The 21,870-nt window shown below is 38.7% G+C and overlaps 1 protein-coding gene across 20 annotated transcripts in view; it reads left to right on the plus strand.

The window, feature by feature from the left end:
- The window catches only part of NEB (nebulin), a 215,212-nt gene that overhangs the window by 112,951 nt on the left and 80,391 nt on the right, over window positions 1-21,870 (plus strand). For all 20 annotated transcript variants that reach the window (XM_059167362.1, XM_059167344.1, XM_059167346.1 and 17 more), the window contains exons 77-91: window positions 4,895-5,206; window positions 7,048-7,251; window positions 8,583-8,687; window positions 8,831-8,938; window positions 9,346-9,657; window positions 10,357-10,560; window positions 11,406-11,510; window positions 12,401-12,508; window positions 13,983-14,294; window positions 15,110-15,313; window positions 16,189-16,293; window positions 16,892-16,999; window positions 17,819-18,130; window positions 18,965-19,168; window positions 19,528-19,632. In XM_059167362.1, coding sequence (XP_059023345.1) covers window positions 4,895-5,206; window positions 7,048-7,251; window positions 8,583-8,687; window positions 8,831-8,938; window positions 9,346-9,657; window positions 10,357-10,560; window positions 11,406-11,510; window positions 12,401-12,508; window positions 13,983-14,294; window positions 15,110-15,313; window positions 16,189-16,293; window positions 16,892-16,999; window positions 17,819-18,130; window positions 18,965-19,168; window positions 19,528-19,632 — 2,808 coding nt within the window. The remainder of the gene's footprint in view (window positions 1-4,894; window positions 5,207-7,047; window positions 7,252-8,582; window positions 8,688-8,830; window positions 8,939-9,345; window positions 9,658-10,356; window positions 10,561-11,405; window positions 11,511-12,400; window positions 12,509-13,982; window positions 14,295-15,109; window positions 15,314-16,188; window positions 16,294-16,891; window positions 17,000-17,818; window positions 18,131-18,964; window positions 19,169-19,527; window positions 19,633-21,870) is intronic.

Consider the following 21,870-nt stretch of genomic DNA (forward strand, 5'->3'; position numbering starts at 1 on the left):
AGTTTTGATCAGGAAGGGATGTTGTACTTTGTCAAATGCTTTTTCAGCATCTATTGAGAGTATCATATGGTTCTTGTTCTTTCTTTTATTGATGTGTTGTATCACATTGACTGATTTGCGGATGTTGAACCAACCTTGCAGCCCTGGAATAAATCCCACTTGGTCGTGGTGAATAATCTTTTTAATGTACTGTTGAATCCGATTGGCTAGTATTTTGTTGAGTATTTTCGCATCTGTGTTCATCAAGGATATCGGTCTATAGCTCTCTTTTTTGGTGGGATCCTTGTCTGGTTTTGGGATCAAGGTGATGCTGGCCTCATAAAATGAGTTTGGAAGTTTTCCTTCCATTTCTATTTTTTGGAACAGTTTCAGGAGAATAGGAATTAGTTCTTCTTTAAATGTTTGGTAGAATTCCCCCGGGAAGCCGTCTGGCCCTGGGCTTTTGTTTGTTTGGAGATTTTTAATGACTGTTTCAATCTCCTTACTGGTTATGGGTCTGTTCAGGCTTTCTATTTCTTCATGGTTCAGTTGTGGTAGTTTATATGTTTCTAGGAATGCATCCATTTCTTCCAGATTGTCAAATTTATTGCCGTAGAGTTGCTCATAGTATGTTCTTATAATAGTTTGTATTTCCTTGGTGTTAGTTGTGATCTCTCCTCTTTCATTCATGATTTTATTTATTTGGGTCTTTTCTCTTTTCTTTTTGATAAGTCGGGCCAGGGGTTTATCAATTTTATTAATTCTTTCAAAGAACCAGCTCCTAGTTTCGTTGATTTGTTCTATTGTTTTTTTGGTTTCTATTTCATTGATTTCTGCTCTGATCTTTATGATTTCTCTTCTCCTGCTGGGCTTAGGGTTTCTTTCTTGTTCTTTCTCCAGCTCCTTTAGGTGTAGGGTTAGGTTGTGTACCTGAGACCTTTCTTGTTTCTTGAGAAAGGCTTGTACCGCTATATATTTTCCTCTCAGGACTGCCTTTGTTGTGTCCCACAGATTTTGAACCGTTGTATTTTCATTATCATTTGTTTCCATGATTTTTTTCAATTCTTCTTTAATTTCCCGGTTGACCCATTCATTCTTTAGAAGGATACTGTTTAGTCTCCATGTATTTGGGTTCTTTCCAAACTTCCTTTTGTGGTTGAGTTCTAGCTTTAGAGCATTGTGGTCTGAAAATATGCAGGGAATGATCCCAATCTTTTGATACCGGTTGAGTCCTGATTTAGGACCGAGGATGTGATCTATTCTGGAGAATGTTCCATGTGCACTAGAGAAGAATGTGTATTCTGTTGCTTTGGGATGAAATATTCTGAATATATCTGTGATGTCCATCTGGTCCAGTGTGTCATTTAAGGCCTTTATTTCCTTGCTGATCTTTTGCTTGGATGACCTGTCCATTTCAGTGAGGGGAATGTTAAAGTCCCCTACTATTATTGTATTGTTGTTTATGTGTTTCTTTGATTTTGTTATTAATTGGTTTATATAGTTGGCTGCTCCCACGTTGGGGGCATAGATATTTAAAATTGTTAAATCTTCTTGTTGGACAGACCCTTTGAGTATGATATAGTGTCCTTCCTCATCTCTTATTACAGTCTTTGGCTTAAAATCTAATTGATCTGATATAAGGATTGCCACTCCTGCTTTCTTCTGATGTCCATTAGCATGGTAAATTCTTTTCCACCCCCTCACTTTAAATCTGGAGGTGTCTTCGGGCTTAAAATGTGTTTTCCTGGAGGCAACATATAGATGGGTTTTGTTTTTTTATCCATTCTGATACCCTGTGTCTTTTGACAGGGGCATTTAGCCCATTCACATTCAGGGTAACTATTGAGAGATATGAATTTAGTGCCATTGTATTGCCTGTAAGGTGACTGTTACTGTATATGGTCTCTGTTCCTTTCTGATCTACCACTTGTAGGCTCTCTCTTTGGTTAGAGGACCCCTTTCAATATTTCCTGTAGAGCTGGTTTGGTATTTGCAAATTCTTTCAGTTGTTGTTTGTCCTGGAAGCTTTTAATCTCTCCTTCTATTTTCAATGATAGCCTAGCTGGATATAGTATTCTTGGCTGCATGTTTTTCTCGTTTAGTGCTCTGAAAATATCATGCCAGCTCTTTCTGGCCTGCCAGGTCTCTGTGGATAAGTCAGCTGCCAATCTAATATTTTTACCATTGTATGTTACAGACTTCTTTTCCCGGGCTGCTTTCAGGATTTTCTCTTTGTCATTGAGACTTGTAAATTTTACTATTATGTGACGGGGTGTGGGCCTATTCTTATTGATTTTGAGGGGCATTCTCTGAACCTCCTGAATTTTGATGCTTGTTCCCTTTGCCATATTGGGGAAATTCTCCCCAATAATTCTCTCCAGTATACCTTCTGCTCCCCTCTCACTTTCTTCTTCTTCTGGAATCCCAATTATTCTAATGTTGTTTCGTCTTATGGTGTCACTTATTTCTCGAATTCTCCCCTCGTGGTCCAGTAGCTGTTTGTCCCTCTTTTGATCAGCTTCTTTATTCTCTGTCATTTGGTCTTCTATATCACTAATTCTTTCTTCTGCCTCATTTATCCTAGCAGTGAGAGCCTCCATTTTTGATTGCACCTCATTAATAGCTTTTTTGATTTCAACTTGGTTAGATTTTAGTTCTTTTATTTCTCCAGAAAGGGCTTTTATATCTCTCGAGAGGGTTTCTCTAATATCTTCCATGCCTTTTTCGAGCCCGGCTAGAACCTTGAGAATTGTCATTCTGAACTCTAGATCTGACATATTACCAATGTCTGTATTGCTTAGGTCCCTAGCCTTCGGTACTGCCTCTTGTTCTTTTTTTTGTGGTGAATTTTTACGTCTTGTCATTTTGTCCAGATAAGAGTAAATGAAGGGGCAAGTAAAATACTAAAAGGGTGGCAACAACCCCAGGAAAATATGCTTTAGCCAAATTAGAAGAGATCCAAAATCGTGAGTGGGGAGAAAGGGGATAAAAAGAGGTTCAAAAAGGAAGAAAGAAAAAAGAAAAAAAAAAAAAAAAAGAAAAGAAAAGAAAAGAATTTTTTTTTAAAAAAGAAAACACCTAAGAAAAATGTAAAAAAATATATATATATATTAGATAAACTAGTAAAAAATCGTTAAAAAAGAAAAAGGTAACAGTTAAAAAAAAAAATTTTACCCGAAGGCGAGAAAAAAAAAAAAATGAAAAAGAAAAAATTAAATTAACTGCAAGACTAAAAAAAATCACAGGAAAAAAGCCATGAGTTCCGTGCTTGGCTTTCTCCTCCTCTGGAATTCTGCTGCTCTCCTTGGTATTGAAACCGCACTCCTTGGTAGGTGAACTTGGTCTCGGCTGGATTTCTTGTTGATCTTCTGGGGGAGGGGCCTGGTGTAGTGATTCTCAAGTGTCTTTGCCCCAGGCGGAATTACACCGCCCTTACCCGGGGCCGGGGTGAGTAATCCGCTCGGGTTTGCTTTCAGGAGCTTTTGTTCCCTGAGCGCTTTCCGTAGAGTTCCAGAGGACGGGAATACAAATGGCGGCCTCCTGGTCTCCGGCCCGGAGGAGCCGAGAGCCCAGGGCCCCACTCCTCAGTGCGCCCTCAGAGAACAGCGCCCAGTTACTCCCGTCTGCCTGACCTCCGGCCGCGCTCCGAGCTCACCGAGCCTGCGACCGGTTCAAGGTAACACGGAGCTGCGAGCTTACTGTCAGCTCTGTCTCTGTAGCCAGCTTTCCCGTTCCAATACCCGCAAGCTCTGCGACACTCAGACACCCCCGATCCTTCTGTGACCCTGCGGGACCTGAGGCCACGCTGACCCCGCGTGGGCTTCGCCCCGGTTTAGCCTCTGGAGCGATGTCCCTCAGCGGAACAGACTTTTAAAAGTCCTGATTTTGTGCGCGGTTGCTCCGCCGCTTGCCGGGAGCCGGCCCCTCCCCCCGGGGTCTATCTTCCCGTCGCTTTGGATTCACTTCTCCGCCGGTCCTACCTTTCAGAAAGTGGTTGTTTTTCTGTTTCCAGAATTGCTGTTCTTCTTCTCTTCGATCTGCCGATGGATTTTCAGGTGTTTGCAATCTTTAGATAAGCTATCTAGCTGATCTCCGGCTAGCTGAAGCAGTCTCAGCTTGCTACTTCTCCGCCATCTTGACTCCTCCTCCGGGTCATGTTATTCTTAAATTTTAAAAGTATAGAATATTAAACCAAGGCATGACTCTGTCTTGGTAAAAGTTCAATGACATAACAGGCTAATAAGTGAGATATTTTATGGTGAGACTATCTAAATGTAGCCCATTCTTTTGTTCAGGGCATTCAGTATAAATTCTAATGATAAGAGATATATTCTAAAATATCCTTAACAACACATTTTTAGAAAAAAAAAAGTCACATCCTTTAAGTAGATGTTCTTTTATTTATTCATTTTTAAAGATTTTATTTATTTATTTGACAGAGATCACAAGTAGGCAGAGTGGCAGGGAGAGAAAAGGGGGAAGCAGGCTCCCTGCTGAGCAGAGAGCCCGATGCAGAGCTCGATCCCAGGACCCTGAAACCATGAACTGAGCCGAAGGCAGAGGCTTAATGAGCCACTCAGGCGCCCCAAGTAGACGTTCTTTTTAGACTGTACAAGATGTTTTATCTTTCTTTGTTATGTAATCACATATAATAGAGGTAGTGCAGTTTAATAGAAAGGAAAAATATTAAGAACTAGTATAATATTAAGAACTTATGATATCATCTTGAACAAATCACCTAAAACCCTTTTAGGCTTTAGGTTTCTACTTTGTAAAATGGGGTTGATAATATTAACCTTTCTCTTTCACACTAGGAAAAGAAAAATACAAAGAAGAAATGTGTGTATGAAATTATAAAGTGTAGTATAAATGAGATGCTCTTAACATTAGACTCATATCCCTTTTCTTTTTTCAGTACAAGTACAAGGAAGGCTACCGCAAACAGCTCGGCCACCATATTGGGGCCCGGAATGTTGAGGATGACCCCAAGATAATGTGGTCGATTCATGTGGCCAAGATCCAGAGTGACAGGGAGTACAAGAAGGACTTTGAGAAGTGGAAGACCAAGTTCAGCAGCCCAGTGGACATGCTGGGGTTGGTGCTGGCCAAGAAGTGTCAGACCTTAGTCAGTGACGTAGACTATAGACATCCCCTACACGAATGGATGTGTCTGCCTGATCAGAATGACGTCATTCAGGCCCGGAAGGCATATGACCTTCAGAGTGATGTGAGTGGGTCTGATATTTATCAGCATGTGTTTATTTCTGTTATGTTCATTTGAAGATTTAAATGGCTTTATTAAGGAGTTCATGGATGGGGCAGCAATCCACCAAGCAAGTAGAGGGTAACTCCAAAGAGTTGTAAAAATACAGAAGGTTTTTATAGGAAGGAGGGTAGAACAAGGAAGTTATTAGCAAAAGAAAGGAGAGGATTGTTTCAGACAAGGTCACCTTCCCTTAGGAAGAGGAGAAGGAGGTCTTATTAGGTGAAGTGCCTTTTTTGCTTTGGGGATAGAGAGGGTCCATGTGACAGATAACCTCCTTGGTGCTGACCACATCAGCATATGTTTAAAAGATTTTTTAAAGTGATTCTAACTTTTTTGTACCATGGAATCTTTTGGCAATCCTGTGAGACCAGGGACAGCTTCTCAAGACAATGTCATGAAATGCGTACAATGCAGTATATATATTTCAGAAGAAATTGATCATATCGAAATATGGTTATGAAGATATTGAACTGAATCTATGATGTAATATGCACACTTCTTAACACACTAAATAAAAGATCTAGCACTGGGTGCAATAACTAATTTAATTTCAAAGAAGTAATGAGCATAAATATTTCAGGATGCCTGCAACAACTGTAATAGGACATGAAAATATTTGTGATTTTTTTATTGCTGACAAAGTCTCACATAGTGCTAATGCTACTATGATCTGTAACCTCTACTTAAATTAAAAGAAAGGTTCTATTTCAATTAGAGGTTAATAAAAATAAAGATATCATGTTTTTCCATTCAAGTTCATTGATGTCAGGTTCAGAATTGTTGGTTTAACATACCCTAATTTTCCAAATGAATTGATTGCATTATTTTTCTGACTGCTTCAGTTAAAAGAAATATCTATTACTTGTGCAAGGAAGTTTAAGAATGAACTATACATATTGAGACAATTTTTCTAAGAAGCTGAAAACAGCTCTTTAGAAATATGTGAGGCACTTTTGTTGTCAGCTGGTAGATTGTCCTTGGAACTCAAATGCTACCTCATTGGTATAGTAGCTCTTTGTTTTTTTGATCAAGGTCTGACAAACAGCCACTTTTGAAAGAGTGATAAACATAGTGACATTGTAAAGTTTTCTCCAAAAAACATACAAACAAAAAGAACTATTACCTTTATTTATCAGAAAAGTTCTCCTTTAGCCAAATATTTAAATTCAAAGAAAAATGAAGAAGAGAATAAAATATTTTTTTTACTTGAATAATAACACAAGGAAGGGGATTGGGGGTAAGATAAATAAGAGTAAAAATACATGTACTCTCTGGTTTAGAAGCATGTATATAGAATCACATGAAAAAAGATACCATTTTTGTCATCCCCAGAAAACACATGAATTCAATATGTGGTCAGCTGGTAGCATTCATCTTTATGACGTATGGCTAGTTGTGAAGACCACTGCCCCATGGGATAGGAACAAGCAGTATTCTGACAGAATATTATTCCCACACAAGGAGGAATAGGCAATCAAATCAGAGAATGCTTTTTATCAGGTGGCAGTCACTAATTTCCTTAAAATGGTTTTACATCAATGAAATGGATTGCATATTATTAGATGTTACAGGTCCTTAGTGTATGTGCTGCCAAAATGAGCACAGATTTTGTCTTAAACCAATAAACACTGGCTACCTTCAGGGACAAAGTGTTTGGCTAGCTAGCCACTCTTCACCAAAGTAAAGTCAGTTTTGTGGGTCTTCCCAGAAATTCACACAAGTGTTATACATTGTCTTTCTGTGCTAAATCAAGATCAGACACCAGGCTGTCAAGGTGATATTTGACATTATTTCGTCTCCAGGCTATTTACAAGGCTGATCTCGAGTGGCTGAGAGGCATTGGATGGGTGCCCATTGGCTCAGTAGAGATCGAGAAGGTGAAGAGAGCTGGAGAAATCCTGAGTGAAAGGAAGTACCGCCAGCCCGCAGACCAGCTCAAATTCACATGCATCACAGACACCCCGGAGATTGTCCTGGCAAAGAATAATGCCCTGACGATGAGCAAGGCGAGTATCTACCTCCTTCCATTTCCTGAGTCACACTTTCCATGCCCTAGGCTCACAAAGTGAGAAATGCCCACAAGCCTTTCCAGAGAAAGGAGATATGATGGGCCTGATTTTCTCTCCAATCTTCAGCAGCGCATCTGTTTGATTTTCTGTTGGTCCTGCATGTGCTTCTCAATATTGTATGCCCTAGTCGTGTGCATGAGGAAGCATAGCCTGGGATAAGGTCTGTGGAATAATGCACCTACTCTTCTGAGCAGTGATATGGGGACATCCACCCATCCATTGGTTTTCCCTGTACATTCTCCTCGGCAGAGCACACTCCCACCCTTGACTTCTCTTTATGCACCTTGTAAGAAATGTATAGCCATCTAGCATTTTGTTCTGAAGCTGGGAAACACAGTGCTTATAGCAGTGCTGGCAAACAACTCAAACTAGTTGCTTGGTTTCCTCTTTCATATTCGTTTATGGAAATCTACTTCAGGAAGGGAGCTGCTCCTGTTGCTTTTAGTATCATTACACAAGATAGATAATCAATTCACTTTTCCAGAGTTCTAGCAATCTGTTTATTGATACAGGGCTATTCTTATCTAATGGATAAGTCCTTAATATGCACATTTTAGATTGAATTGAACTTAACTAGAATTCTTCCACACCTGCTGGGACATCTGCCAGATACTCGGGTAGTGAGGTAGTGAGATTATGCTCAGTGCAGAATAGGAAGTTGACTCTCAGATACCAAACTCCAAAGCCTAAAGTACTAAAACTCTAGAAAATCCTTTTTTTTATACCATAACTATCACAGCAACCACAGTAATAATAAGAAACACCATAGAATCTACTGAGTGCCTACTGTGACTCAGGCATTTTACTTATGTTATGGTTAATGTTCAAAGAACACTCAGTAAAAACATGATTATCTCTCTCTTAGAAATGAGGGATATAAGGTATTATGTACCTTTCTCAAGATTACACAGCTTGGGCATAGTGAGGTTGGGTTTGAATATGGGGTTAACTCTGAGGTCTAGGGATTTCTACTCTATCATAATTCTATAGCCATGTTCCATCCTTGGAGGGTCTATGAGTAAGCTTGAGAGTCACTGGAAGAAAAGAATTCATAATCGAGACCATTCTATCACTTCATATTAGCTATGAAGCTACATTATGGCAGTTTAAATATTTAAGTACTATCATGTTTCTCTTTTCCCAGTACCCTTTTGCTTCCCTCACCTCTAAATAGCCTTGAAAGACTTTTACACAGTAAAATGTGTTAAATTTGAAAATAATTGTCTTGTATGGGCTCTAATGAAAGGCTTACTTCACTTCCTCCATAGCATTTATACACAGAAGCCTGGAATGCTGACAAAACCTCCATCCATGTGATGCCGGACACCCCCGAAATCCTGCTGGCCAAGAGCAATTCTGCCAATATCAGCCAAGTAAGAGGTTTCCCAATGGTCTTTTGAGGCTTTCTAGGATTCATTAAAATACTTTTTCCACCTTACAATTTCTTGTCTGGAATTGGCCTATTAACTTTTCCAAAACACTTTTATTTTTCTGTTGTGTATTACCCTCCGCCTAGAAACTTTACACCAAGGGATGGGATGAATCCAAGATGAAGGACTATGATCTGAGGGCTGATGCCATTCCCATCAAAAGTGCCAAGGCCTCACGGGACATCGCCAGTGACGTAAGTTCTCTCCATCCAGCCCTCTTCGGTGTCACATGGTTGAATGGTCTCTGTGAGGCTAGTGGGACACATTTCTCAATTGTTTCCACCTGTGTCCCCCACTCCTGCTTCCTACTTTCTAAGACTTTGTCCCTTTGTTGTCGCAGAAAAGAATAGCACAGTTTGGAATTGTAGCTAAGGGCTACACCAGTGAAGATATGTGAATATACTACAGTTATGCTTACAAAAGTGTAAAAGAGTTTAAAATTATGCAGAGATGCCAAAATGTTTGCCATATGAAATTCTTACCCATTTGCTTGTGGGTATTCATGTTTTCTGTAGTTGTCAGCATGCGTATGCCTCTTAAAATTGGGTTTCTAAAAACCCTCTTAAAATTGGGTTTTAAACCTATATTTCTCTCATTTTAGTACAAATACAAAGAAGCATATGAGAGACAGAAAGGCCACCACATTGGAGCACAGAGCATTGAAGATGACCCCAAGATTATGTGTGCCATACATGCAGGGAAGATTCAAAGCGAAAGGGAATACAAGAAGGAATTCCAGAAGTGGAAGACCAAATTCAGTAGCCCAGTGGACATGTTAGGCATTGTGATGGCCAAGCAGTCTCAGACTTTGGTCAGTGACGTTGATTATCGAAATTACCTGCATCACTGGACGTGCTTACCTGATCAGAACGACATCATCCAAGCAAAGAAGGCCTATGAACTGCAGAGTGACGTACGTAACACAGACTTTGGGGAAGATGGAGTAAGAGGATGTAGGTTGATTAGTTGTCCAGACAGTGCCTCTGTGGACCCTTCTGTGGATAGACTCATGGATTATGTGCACTGCACACCCCTAGGAGGGCACCACTCCTGTTGTTTAATACATAATCCATAGTTAGGGGTTATGTCCTGGGAATCCAAGAATATAGATGAAGAACCTCACTTAGGCCATGTCTTGTATCCCCTGGCCTAGATGCCAGACTGTTTTCTTCCTTTCATCTGTACTTTCTGGCAGGGAAAATAGATTGCAGACGTACATTAATTATCAGTATTTTTAAAGTATCTGCCGCTACTGTACTACAGCCAATACACTAAACAGAGTTTCCTACAGTCAATTACTGTAGGAATAAAATGGAATGAGATTCAACAAAATTTCCTTTAAAAATGCTTTCAGTTCTATAACTTTTTTGGAAATGTCAAATAATTATGAAATTCAGCATTATACCATTTTAGCACCCTTCACAGCTAGTACATGTAAGTATGCTTTTACAGATGACTCTGTCATCAAAACTAAAACCCCTGAGTCCTATAAAATCTCAGCTCCTACTTTTTGGGAAGCACCTTATCAGTCCCTCACTCCCACAGACTTTACTTTTCAATTATGAGGTGGTGTGTCTAACCAGGGAACATTATTTGTCTCAAACCTTTGTAGAGCGTGTATAAGGCAGACCTGGAGTGGCTGCGTGGCATTGGCTGGATGCCGGAGGACTCTGTAGAAATGAACAGGGTGAAGAATGCCCAAGACCTGGTAAATGAAAGACTTTATAGAACGCGGCCAGAAGCCTTGAAGTTCACGTCCATTGTTGACACGCCGGATGTTGTCCTGGCAAAAACCAACTCTCTGCAAATAAGTGAGGTGAGAACCATCCTATCACCAGCCGTGCCTTCTGTGGGACTCTGTTCTCAGATGACGTCATCCAAACCGAGCACGTGGGCAGCGCCTTTTGGAAGATTTAGAGTGACGGGAGCAACTCTAAGAATCTGTTGGCTAGTTTGGTATAGGCCCAGGCAAAGTAGAACAAATACTTCTTTAACTCCTATTAAATTCTAAAACCCGTAGCATAGTGCTGCATTTTAAATGGTATAACGTATTGGTCAGGGTGCTCCAGAGAAATAAAGCCAACAGGCGATATAGGTATATATAGATACAGGGGTGTGTGTGTGTGGGTGTGTGTGTATGTGTGTACTATGCATATATGTATATATATGTATATGAGAGATGTACATAGGTCTATAGACTGTATGTGTGTCTACACACACACACACACACACACAAAAGAGATTTATTTTATGGAATTGGGCCATATGATTCTGGAGGCTGGTGCATCTATAGGCTGCGGAATAGGCTGGAAACCTAAGGAAGAGTCATAGCTCAACAACAAAGACAGTCTGCTGGCCAAGTTCCTTCTTGCTCTGCGGAGGTCAGACTTTTTTCTCTGAAGGCTTTCAGCTGACTGGACAAGGCCCACCACACTACAAAGGGTACTCTGCTTTACCAAAGTCTGCTGATAACCTTGTCTATCTCATCAGAAAACTATCTTCACAGAGACATCTATAATGACATCTGACTAAATATTTGGGTGCTGTGGCCTTAACACATAGTTACCATCACAAACATTAAAAGAATTTCTCCAGGTTAGTTTCTGAGGCTTAATGTTTCAGATAGCCACTATTAATGTAGTATTTCCCTTCTTTTCACAGAAACTATATCAAGATGCATGGAATAAAGATAAAACCAATATCACCATTCCTTCTGACACGCCAATCATGCTGCAGGCCCAAATAAATGCCATGCAAATCAGCAATGTAAGTAGCATAAATATGAAGTGTAAATGCCTTTATAGGACAATACATGTCAGCCCGGGGGTGGTATAATGACAAATTACCTATCTTAGAGATTTGTACAGCTATTGGTGCTACACGTTTTCTCCTTAGCTCCCATTCCCGATGCAGTATGAATGGAAATTCTCTCCTTTAAACATTAGTTTAGATTCATGGCTGAGTCCCAGGACTGCAAAGAATTGGGATGTCTGAATCTTACTGGGGTCCTCCCTTCAGTCTTGAAAGCATTGTTCTATATCCAGTGTCCACAACTCTTTCATCATATATGAATGGAGAATAATGGAATCCCTAGTTAAATTTCTCTTGAGGGATTATGATGTAATGGTTTCTTCTATCTTTATAGATTTTTGATTGATCCAGAAGTGTCTTGTTTGACATTTCAAGCCATTAGAAAAGCAAAAGGACAGTTTTAAATCCTATCCAAAGAGTAAGGTACATATAAATATCTATGTCACTTCCCTTTAGCAGGGACCCCTGAAAAGTCAGAAGACAACATTAGGAAAAATTAAATCTCACTGGACCTTTCATGGTATCTTGATGAAGGTTTTCTAGCTTCACAGTTGATTCTTAGTTTCCATGTGTTATGTGGTGGGGTATTTTCAGATGTGTACCATATTGTGATGAAGACAAATATTCAAACATTTAGTAGATCTACAAGTTTAGCTTTAAAACTTTGGTCAGAAGTATCCTGCATTACATAAAGGAGATAGCCAACAACCAGAAGAAGAACTCAGAAATCACTGTTTTTCCTTATGCTGTCTTCATTTAGATCAAGTCATATGATTCATTTTTTTAGTACTTTGAGTATATTGACTTATTTTCAAGTTTTGTAAACCTGTGTTTTCCTTCAATAGAAACTTTACCAAAAAGACTGGAATGAGACCAAGCAGAAGGGCTATGACTTAAGAGCAGATGCTATTGAAATCAAACAAGCCAAAGCCTCCAGAGAAATTGCCAGTGAGGTACAGCCTCTATTTCCTTGTGTTTTTTCTCTTCTTACAACAAATGTAGTATTTTTTTTAAATTGGGGGGTTTTAAAAATCTATGTAAAAAATTTCATTTTGTTTTGCACTATGAACTTTCTCTTTTTAAATACATTAAAATGGAATGAAGCCCATTAAGGTTAGTATAGATGAGGTACATGTATAAATGATTTCTAAGTCATTTCTAAGTAGAAGTAAGAAAACATGAAGAATCTATGCAAAATTCTTGGGAAAATTCAGGAATCAATATATTTGATTGTGACCAGTGTCATTTTATCCCTCAATTATTTATGGTATTCTTCATAAATGTAGATCATATTTGAAAGTTTCATATGAGACTTAAGACTGAAATCACATTACATATATAAGATTTTATACTAGCGGCTTATGTGTAATGCTCTCAGTAACCTTTTGAAGTTCATTTAATAGCAACTTAAAAACTTAGTCAAAATAATTGTTCTACCAAGCTCCCTACCTCCCACCTCCAGCTCCAAATCTTTAAGCAACCCTGTTCCCCTTCTCTGGGTTTTCCTCTATTTTTTATGTCCTGTATCCACCTGTTTCTTCCCTTTTATTTATCATATTTATCTCTAAAAACAATAGCCAATCTATAGTATCTGCCTTATTCCCAGCTCTCTCTCCCCCTCTTTTGTCCTAACTATTCTGTGTTATCCAAATATAGAAAAGAAATAGACACTATCTTACTCTAGTACTAAGATACTTATGACAGGTGTGGGCAAGATGGAAACTCTTGTCCCCAGGCCTTTTGTTGTCATCTGATTCAAACCAGCAACATTGCTTTCCATTCCTGTGAAATACACACCTTTTTTAAAATCTGTCTCTAAAACCACACAAATGGCCTTTTCCTGTCTGAGGGATTGTTAGTACTCTTGGGGGACCATCTGACTTAATATTCCACTTTCTAGGCAACTTTGGAGACCATGATTACACCCACTGTGTCTTATTTTCCACATCTGAAATATGTGATAATAATAGTATGTACTTCACAGAGATGTTGTGAAGATTAAATGAGATTGTACTTGCTGCTATGCAACTATTTTTAAAAATTTAAGCGATCTCACATGAATCAACCTAAAACATTTGAAGCACTCATAATAGTGTCTGGCATATAGTAATTGCTCAGTAAATGTCAACTATGATTTTTTTTGTAATTACTCTTATTCACCATACTATTTCCCTCCTGATTTACTCATGCTCTCTATCAAACTACCTATCAAGGTACCATACTATTTCCTCCTGCTTTACTCAAGTTCTCTATCAAACTACCTAAAATGGCCCTATCCATTTTCCTTAAAGTGAACTGAATTATGTAATGACTGCCAGTGTTGAAATAAATTTTTATTAAAGTGAGAAGAATATTCTGAAAACAATAAAAAGTCCTCTTACTATGTTATTTTCATATGTCTTTTTATCTGATTCTTCACAACCTTAGTACAAATACAAAGAAGGTTACCGTAAGCAACTGGGCCACCATGTGGGTTTCCGCACCCTGCAAGATGACCCCAAACTGGTATGGTCTATACATGCTGCCAAGATCCAGAGTGACAGAGAATACAAGAAAGCTTATGAGAAGTCTAAAGGAATTCACAATACGCCATTGGACATGATGTCGATTGTTCAGGCCAAGAAATGTCAGGTCCTGGTTAGCGATGTTGATTATCGCAATTATCTGCACCAGTGGACATGTTTGCCAGATCAGAATGATGTGATCCAGGCTAAGAAGGCCTATGAACTGCAGAGCGATGTACGTATATCATCACCAGGATCTTGGGGAGATGTATCTGTATATCATCGTGGTGTATTCTCTAGGGACAAAATTTAAGTGGTAATCTTAATAGAACCTAACATAATCTGTACATTTCATCGTAGTAGAATAATTGTGGAACATTTTCTGTCTTACCAAGGATTCCTTCTCATGTGGCTAGGCCTTTTTCATGAAGACAAAAAAAAAAAAAAAAAAAAATCACTCTCCTAGTCTATGTAATTAGATATAAAATTTTAGTTCCAGTTGTTTAAACCCATTACATTTGCCTGATTGGATAGCTAAATTTCTGAAGCTAATGTGAGCATAAGGAAATGTTGGATTTCAAATTTATCTGGCACATGTAGGAAAAATGTATATGTATATGTTTGTGTTTTTATATAGAGGGGTATATACAGATAAAAGTATATATCTTTTCCTCATTGTACATATATCTAAAGACATTATTTTCCCAAATTCTTACAGATATTATTCTCAGTAGTATAAAAAAGGGCAGATTTCAAATGGCGAGCACAGAAGCTCAACCTTGTATAAAAACAAAATTATGTGCCATTGCTATCTGTCATCCCACAAGTGACCCTTGTCAGCACTGCTCCAATTCCTGTAGGATATTGTGAACTTCTCCCAGTGATGCGTGCCAGGGATGTAATACCCAAACATTAATATTTAATTTTGATTCTTCTATTTCATGGGTTTGGCCACCCAGCTGATTTGAATAGAGGGAGTGTGTGGTCTGCTGGCATTGTGCTCTCACATTTTTGACTCTTGGGTACTCTGTGGTCCTTTCCTTCATGCAGAACGTGTACAAGTCAGACCTGGAATGGTTGAAGGGTATAGGATGGTTGCCAGAGGGTTCTGTGGAAGTGATGAGAGTGAAGAATGCCCAGAACCTCCTGAATGAGAGGTTGTATCGTATAAAACCTGAGGACTTCAAATTCACCAGCATTGTCGATACCCCTGAAGTCATCCGGGCAAAGATCAATGCTGTACAGATCAGTGAGGTAAACTGGGTTGATGATACGTTTGGACATATTGAAGAAGTTTCCATAATAATTTTGACTGTGGACTTTAAACTGCTGATACCAGCATTAGAACTTTGAACATTTGTGTATCCAGATAGAATTTCATATACTCAATCAAGTACTAATTCACATTTCATTTACTTGGATGACTCTTTGGTCACCATATGTGTGGTAGGCTCTTTATATTCCACAGACTCTGATACACACTTTGAATATATTTTGAGGTCTTGCTTATCATGCAAGTCCACCAGTTAATACCATGGTCACAAAACTGCCACCTTTTTATTGCTTTTCAATCATGAGGTAAGTTGAAATGTCCAGGGGTGGCCCCAGTATTAGATATTATGATAGTTATTTGGACCAAGAAAGCCAGGACTCGATTAGTGATGTGAATTATTGTAGTTACCTGAGATGTGGGTTTACCTGCCAGAGAGTTACTAGTGACTTAATGAAAAAGGATCATTTTACTACCATATTTGTGACTCATTTTCCATTTATATTTTATCACATATCAATATATTCTTCTTGTTGATGTCACTATTGGCATCTTTTAAGGAAAAACACAAACGAAGGGGTGCCTGGGTGGCTCAGTCTGTTGAGCATCTGACTTTTGATCTCAGCACAGATCTTGACCTTGGGGTCATGAGTTCAAGCCCTGTGTCGGGCTCCACACTGGACATGGAGCCTACTCAACAGAAAAACAAAAAAAAATCTGCACAAATGAAAACAAAATGATCTACATTTGTGTCTGAGAATATCCAAAGAGAACCTTTAGTTGTACCCATAATTTTATTCATGTAGTAATTGACTTATTTACTTATCAGCCATCCTTCCCCCCCCCCCCTTATTACCAGCCATTATATCGTGATGCCTGGGAAAGAGAGAAGGCGAATGTGAATGTGCCAGCTGACACTCCAGTGATGCTGCAGTCCAAGATCAATGCCATACAGATCAGTGATGTAAGGAACTACACATCCACTTGCTTTACACAGTATTTTTTGCCTAACTGAAACTAAAGTTGATATACTCCAGAGGGAATTTAGCCAAAGGCATTTCCCTACCATTCCTTTTTTTCCCCTAGTCTTTAAACTAATGCTAAGTGCCATGTGCACACACACACGTGCATAGGCACACATGTTATGCATGTGTGTATATAAATAGGTATGTGTGTCCCTATCTTTGTGGGAAGGAAAAATCCACTGGTTGCACAAAAAACACAACATAAAAACATATATATGCAAGTATAGTAGTATTGGGTTCTCTTTTTAGTGGCCCATCAGTGATTTTTTTCCTTTTAAAGCCAAACGAGATATATTTTTCTCATTTTCACATGCTTTATTGTCTCCTAATTTCTCTCTTGAAAAAAAAAAAGAACTTTATTAAATTTCATTAAAACTTTACTGAAACTTAATTTCAATATGAAACCAGCCTACTTATAAATCTTAAGAGGAGGCTAATTTTCAATGTATCTTAAGAGATTTCCTTAAAACCGTCAGTAATGCTGACTCAGTGGCTCCCTCTTCAGATTAACTGTGGCATTGCAACCTCTCTTGGCAGAAACAATATAAGCAAGCTTGGGAAGATGTCAAGATGACTGGTTATGACCTGCGGGAAGATGCCATACCAATTCAGCACGCCCGGGCTTCCAGGGATATCGCCAGTGATGTGAGAGCTCCTCCTTTCCCAGCCTTAACGAGCACTAACTAATAGACGACCCATGGAAGTTAATACTTTTCTAATCTTTAACTTAATTCCCCAGTAATACACTTAAGTAGAATGGAGAGCGTCGGGATTAGTGTCTTGTTTTGAAATCTCAGATTCAAGAATAACTTTGACAACAGTTTGATGACCCTTTTGAATCAGCACTGGGTTCAGCTGTTCTCATCTCAGCACAGATTTTTTTTTTTTTTCGGTATCGTCTCATGATCACGTATTCTACAAGCACTTATAAAAAAGCAGTGGGTACAAAGAGTTCTGTTGTTTCTTAAAGTACAGCATACATAAATTGTTCCTGACATAACTATATATAGTTGATGGACAAGAAATTTTAAAATACTATACATTTGTATTTATGTGTGATGGAAAAATACTGATTTTTTTCCATTTAAATAGGATTATACATTTTAAAGTAAAAATCTTTCTAAGTTTACACTCTAAAATTTATTTAAACAAAGAATCTAGTAGATAACCTAAAGCATGAAGGTGGTAGACAGTGACTGAAGTTTGGGAAACACTAGATACGCCTATACTGGGGATAATCCCAAAGCACAGGACTTGCCTTAGAAGTGCTCACACTGTCTTCACGCATATGGACATAGAAGGCAAGCCAATGTATTAAGAATCATAAAACATATAGTATGGATTTAAGAAAAACAGTAACCAAGAGAAGCTAATCTAAGGGAGATGGAGTTATTTGGAGCAGGCTATTTAGACAAAGTGAGTTTGAAAAAAATGACTCTTCTTTCTTCTGTTCACATATACCAGTATCTGTACAAGACTGCTTACGAGAAACAGAAAGGCCATTATATCGGATGTCGCAATGCCAAGGAAGATCCTAAACTGGTTTGGGCGGCAAATGTGTTAAAGATGCAAAATGACAGGCTATACAAAAAGGCCTACAATGACCACAAGGCCAACATCTCCATCCCAGTGGACATGGTGTCCATCAACGCTGCCAAAGAAGGCCAGGCATTAGCAAGTGATGTGGACTATCGCCAGTACCTGCACCACTGGTCTTGCTTTCCCGACCAGAATGATGTGATCCAAGCCAGGAAAGCCTATGACCTGCAGAGTGATGTAAGTCGCTGGCTTGTGCAGAGAGTGCCCACCGAGGGGTCTGAGTAGTGAGCTGTTGTCCAGGAAGAAAGCGTTCCACAGTTTTCCCTGGTCCTTCCTTCTAGGACTTGGAAAAATACAACTCTCCCTGCATAAACCCTTTCAGGTTTACTGATTGCCTGTCTTACTGCTATTGAGAAAGTTTTCTTTTTTACTGTTATTGGTGCTGCCAGAATTTTTCTACAGATCCCTTAATGTGTACAGTGTTTGTAGTTTCATAAACATGAGGATTCACAGGGTCCCTCAATGGAAGAATGACAGGACTACTTCCTTGAAATTAATGTCAAAGGTCAGCAGCATGATCCAAACTCACTAGTTTCCTTAATAGGGTATTCTTCACAATGTGGTGTTACATTCGTTTACCTAATGTATTTTTAGACTTATTCATATTTTCTGCCTGTTCATTTTGTTGGAAATCATGGATTCCATCAGGATATTTATTTCTCGTGTAGAATGAATGCCTTCTTTCAGTCATTTATTATTGCTTTAAAAGTCCACCTGAGCCAGTATGTTACTAAAGTATTCAGAATCCCACAGAGAGATTCAAGCATCCCACAGAGAGAGCGCCTTCTGCATCATTTCTGCTTTTTACGGTGTGCACAGGTGCCCCTGCCACAGAAAACAAAGCAGACTGGAACACTGCTGTGCATATGAGGAATTGTGTTTGTGAGGTCATTGCTCAATTTTAATTACTGTTTGTGAGACATAAAATAGAACATAAAACTGCTTTCTTACTTTACTAAAAACAAACAAACAACAAAACCCACTTCTACCTTGCTTTGTTTTGCTTCCCAGGCCATCTATAAGGCTGACCTGGAGTGGCTTCGTGGCATTGGCTGGATGCCCGAAGGGTCTCCTGAATTGCTGAGGGTCCAAAATGCCCAGAAGATCCTACGAGACAGTGTCTACCGTACACCTGTAGTGAGCCTCAAGTACACAAGTGTTGTCGACACACCTGAAGTTGTCCTTGCTAAGTCGAATGCTGAAAACATTAGTATTGTAAGTCCCCTTGTCCCCATATGTTAAAACTAACTCATGCTTATAAGTGACTGATAAATAATTAACCTGGCAAGCTATTTGTAGGAGAAGAATGTTGATGAAAGCAAAGATTTTAATATGTAATGTTGATGGAATTGTGTTCTTGTTATTTATGAATTTCAAATGAAAAAGATATTAATACCAATTTCGTACTACATTTGAGCAACTTATGTGAAAACCTTTTATGTTTTTTTTTCTTAATATGAAAAAATTTTGGATCAGAAAAGTTGAAAGTTGTGCACTGGAACTAGCAGCATTACAAACTACAAAGTAATTTTGTTATTGTGGTTTTTTTTTTTTTTTTTTTTTTTTTTCCATAGCCAAAGTACAGAGAAGTTTGGGACAAGGATAAAACTTCCATCCACATAATGCCAGATACACCTGAAATTAATCTCGCTAGAGCTAATGCTCTTAATGTGAGCAATGTAAGTACCTCAACAGACCCCCTTCCTGTTTGGAAAGTCACCCGGTTGGTGCTATGATACCCCTAGGAAACTCTTCATAGGCAAGAGAGGAAGGATTGACTGGGTGAGGCCAGGGAAGATGTGTCACCATCAACCCTTTGACCAGAAGTGAGGAGAGGAGCAGATCCCTGGCTCAGAGTCACCCAGAAAGGCCAGTTACTGGTGAGCCAATGTCAACATGAGAGAAGGGAGAGGGAATAAGGATGAGAAAGTTGAAAGAGACATAGATAAACAGACACATGAACAAGAAAGGGGCATAATGACAGACGACAAAAAATCAGGATCAGAATTCTTTGCAAAACTTTATAGAAATTAGGGGCGCCTGCATGGCTCAGTCAGTCGTTAAGCATCTGCCTTCAGCTGAGGTCATGATCCCAGGGTCCTGGGATTGAGCCCTGCGTCTGGCTTCCTGCTTGGTGGGAGGCTTGCTTCTGCCTCTCCCACTCCCCCTGCTTGCATTTCCTCTCTCACTATCTCTCTCTGTCAAATAAATAAATAAAATATTTTTTTTAAATGAAAAAACTTTATAAAACAAAACAAAAAACTTTGTACAAATTAATTTTAATACCAGGATCTAGAGGGAATTTTCGAGGAAATCATAAATTACCAAAATGACGCCAGAAAAATATACAGCAAGAAATTAAGCAATTAAGCAAGCAAATTAAGCAAGAAATTAAAAACATATAGCAAGACGTTAAAAATTATTACAGACTCTCCTTCCTACTCTCAGATGTCAGGGTCATCCAGATGATTTCATAGGAGAATTCTTCCATAACTTCACGAAATAATCAGACTAGCATAGAGCCTAATGAAAGAAGGAAAGCCATCACAATTACTAAAGCTTGTCGAAGATAATTCCACAAAGGAAAACTATAGACCAATAATGAGGAAAATCTTAAATAAAATACTAACAAATAAAATTCACTAGTGCATAAATACGATAGGGAGACAACTAGGATTCTTCCATGAATGCCAAGAGGGTTCCATATTCAGAAACCTAATAATGTTACAGAACAAAAAAGAAAAATCACACATTCATCTTACTAGATTTGAAAAGACGCATGTAACCAAATCCAATATCCACTCTTATTTTTAAAAAATAAAGTCCTAGTAAAATAAGAATAAATGAATATCATCTTGATGTGTCTAAAAGAATAAATCTCAAATCAAAGGCCAGGCTCATCCTCAGTAAGTTAATCTTCTCACTCAAGCTCGGACTAAAACAAAGATGCCCACTGACATCACCATTATTTAATATTTGCTGGAACTTCAAGCTAAGTGAATAAGCTCCTCACTCAGGCCAAAATAATTACAGAAGAGTAAGAATGAAAGATAAATACTGGATTTAAAAGTCAAAATTATTATTATTTGCAGGATAAATCATTATGTCTGGAAAAAGGAAGAGAATGAACTTAAAAGTCATTAGATAAAATGAAAGAATTCTATGGTTAGTCACACAATTTAAGAAAGCTCAAGAAAGGTGTTGTCTCTGCGGATCACGGAGACTTCTTGTGTGTGGAATAAATATGAACCTAGGAGAAGGCTACTACCTTAGAGCAGGTAAACCTAGTTTACCATGGTTTGGAATTTCCCATCTTTCAGAAAATAACAAACCTCTGAGAGGGAAGGAAGCTGCCCAGCAAAGACTCCTCACCATGTGCCAAACTACACTCATCAACTCTGTTGTAATGGGCTTTTTTTTTTTCCCGAGAGATGGGAAGAAAATAAAATTTGGAGCACTGATAATATTTTTCTCAGACAAGAATAGCGCGGTGCAGGGCTATCTCATCACCAGCTGGCTGGTGGGAGAGGCAGCCCATTCCTCACTGCAGCGTAAGCAGACTCCTCAACCTCTTCTTTTCAATCCAGAGGCCTCTTTGGCCAGACTATTGGGGAAAGTCCCATGTCCTCTCTTTTGCATGATACATTTCTCAGCTGGAAATACCAGAATCCTACTGTTGATATCTTGATGTAAGCAGGACTAACATTTGAAGCTATGCCAGAAGTAAAGTTGTAAACTTTAGACATTTAAATATTAGATATTAAGACATTCATGAGAATGACTTGTGCTTTAGAAGAAATCAAGTGTCCTATTTGAATGCTAACCAAAATGTACTTTTTTTTTTACACATGGTGTTACCATTACTATAATAATCTTGATAAAATCCACTATATAAAATTGTTTCTATCATTTGGGAA

This window comes from Mustela lutreola, chromosome 3 (assembly GCF_030435805.1).
Source record: "Mustela lutreola isolate mMusLut2 chromosome 3, mMusLut2.pri, whole genome shotgun sequence".
Taxonomy (NCBI): domain Eukaryota; kingdom Metazoa; phylum Chordata; class Mammalia; order Carnivora; family Mustelidae; genus Mustela; species Mustela lutreola.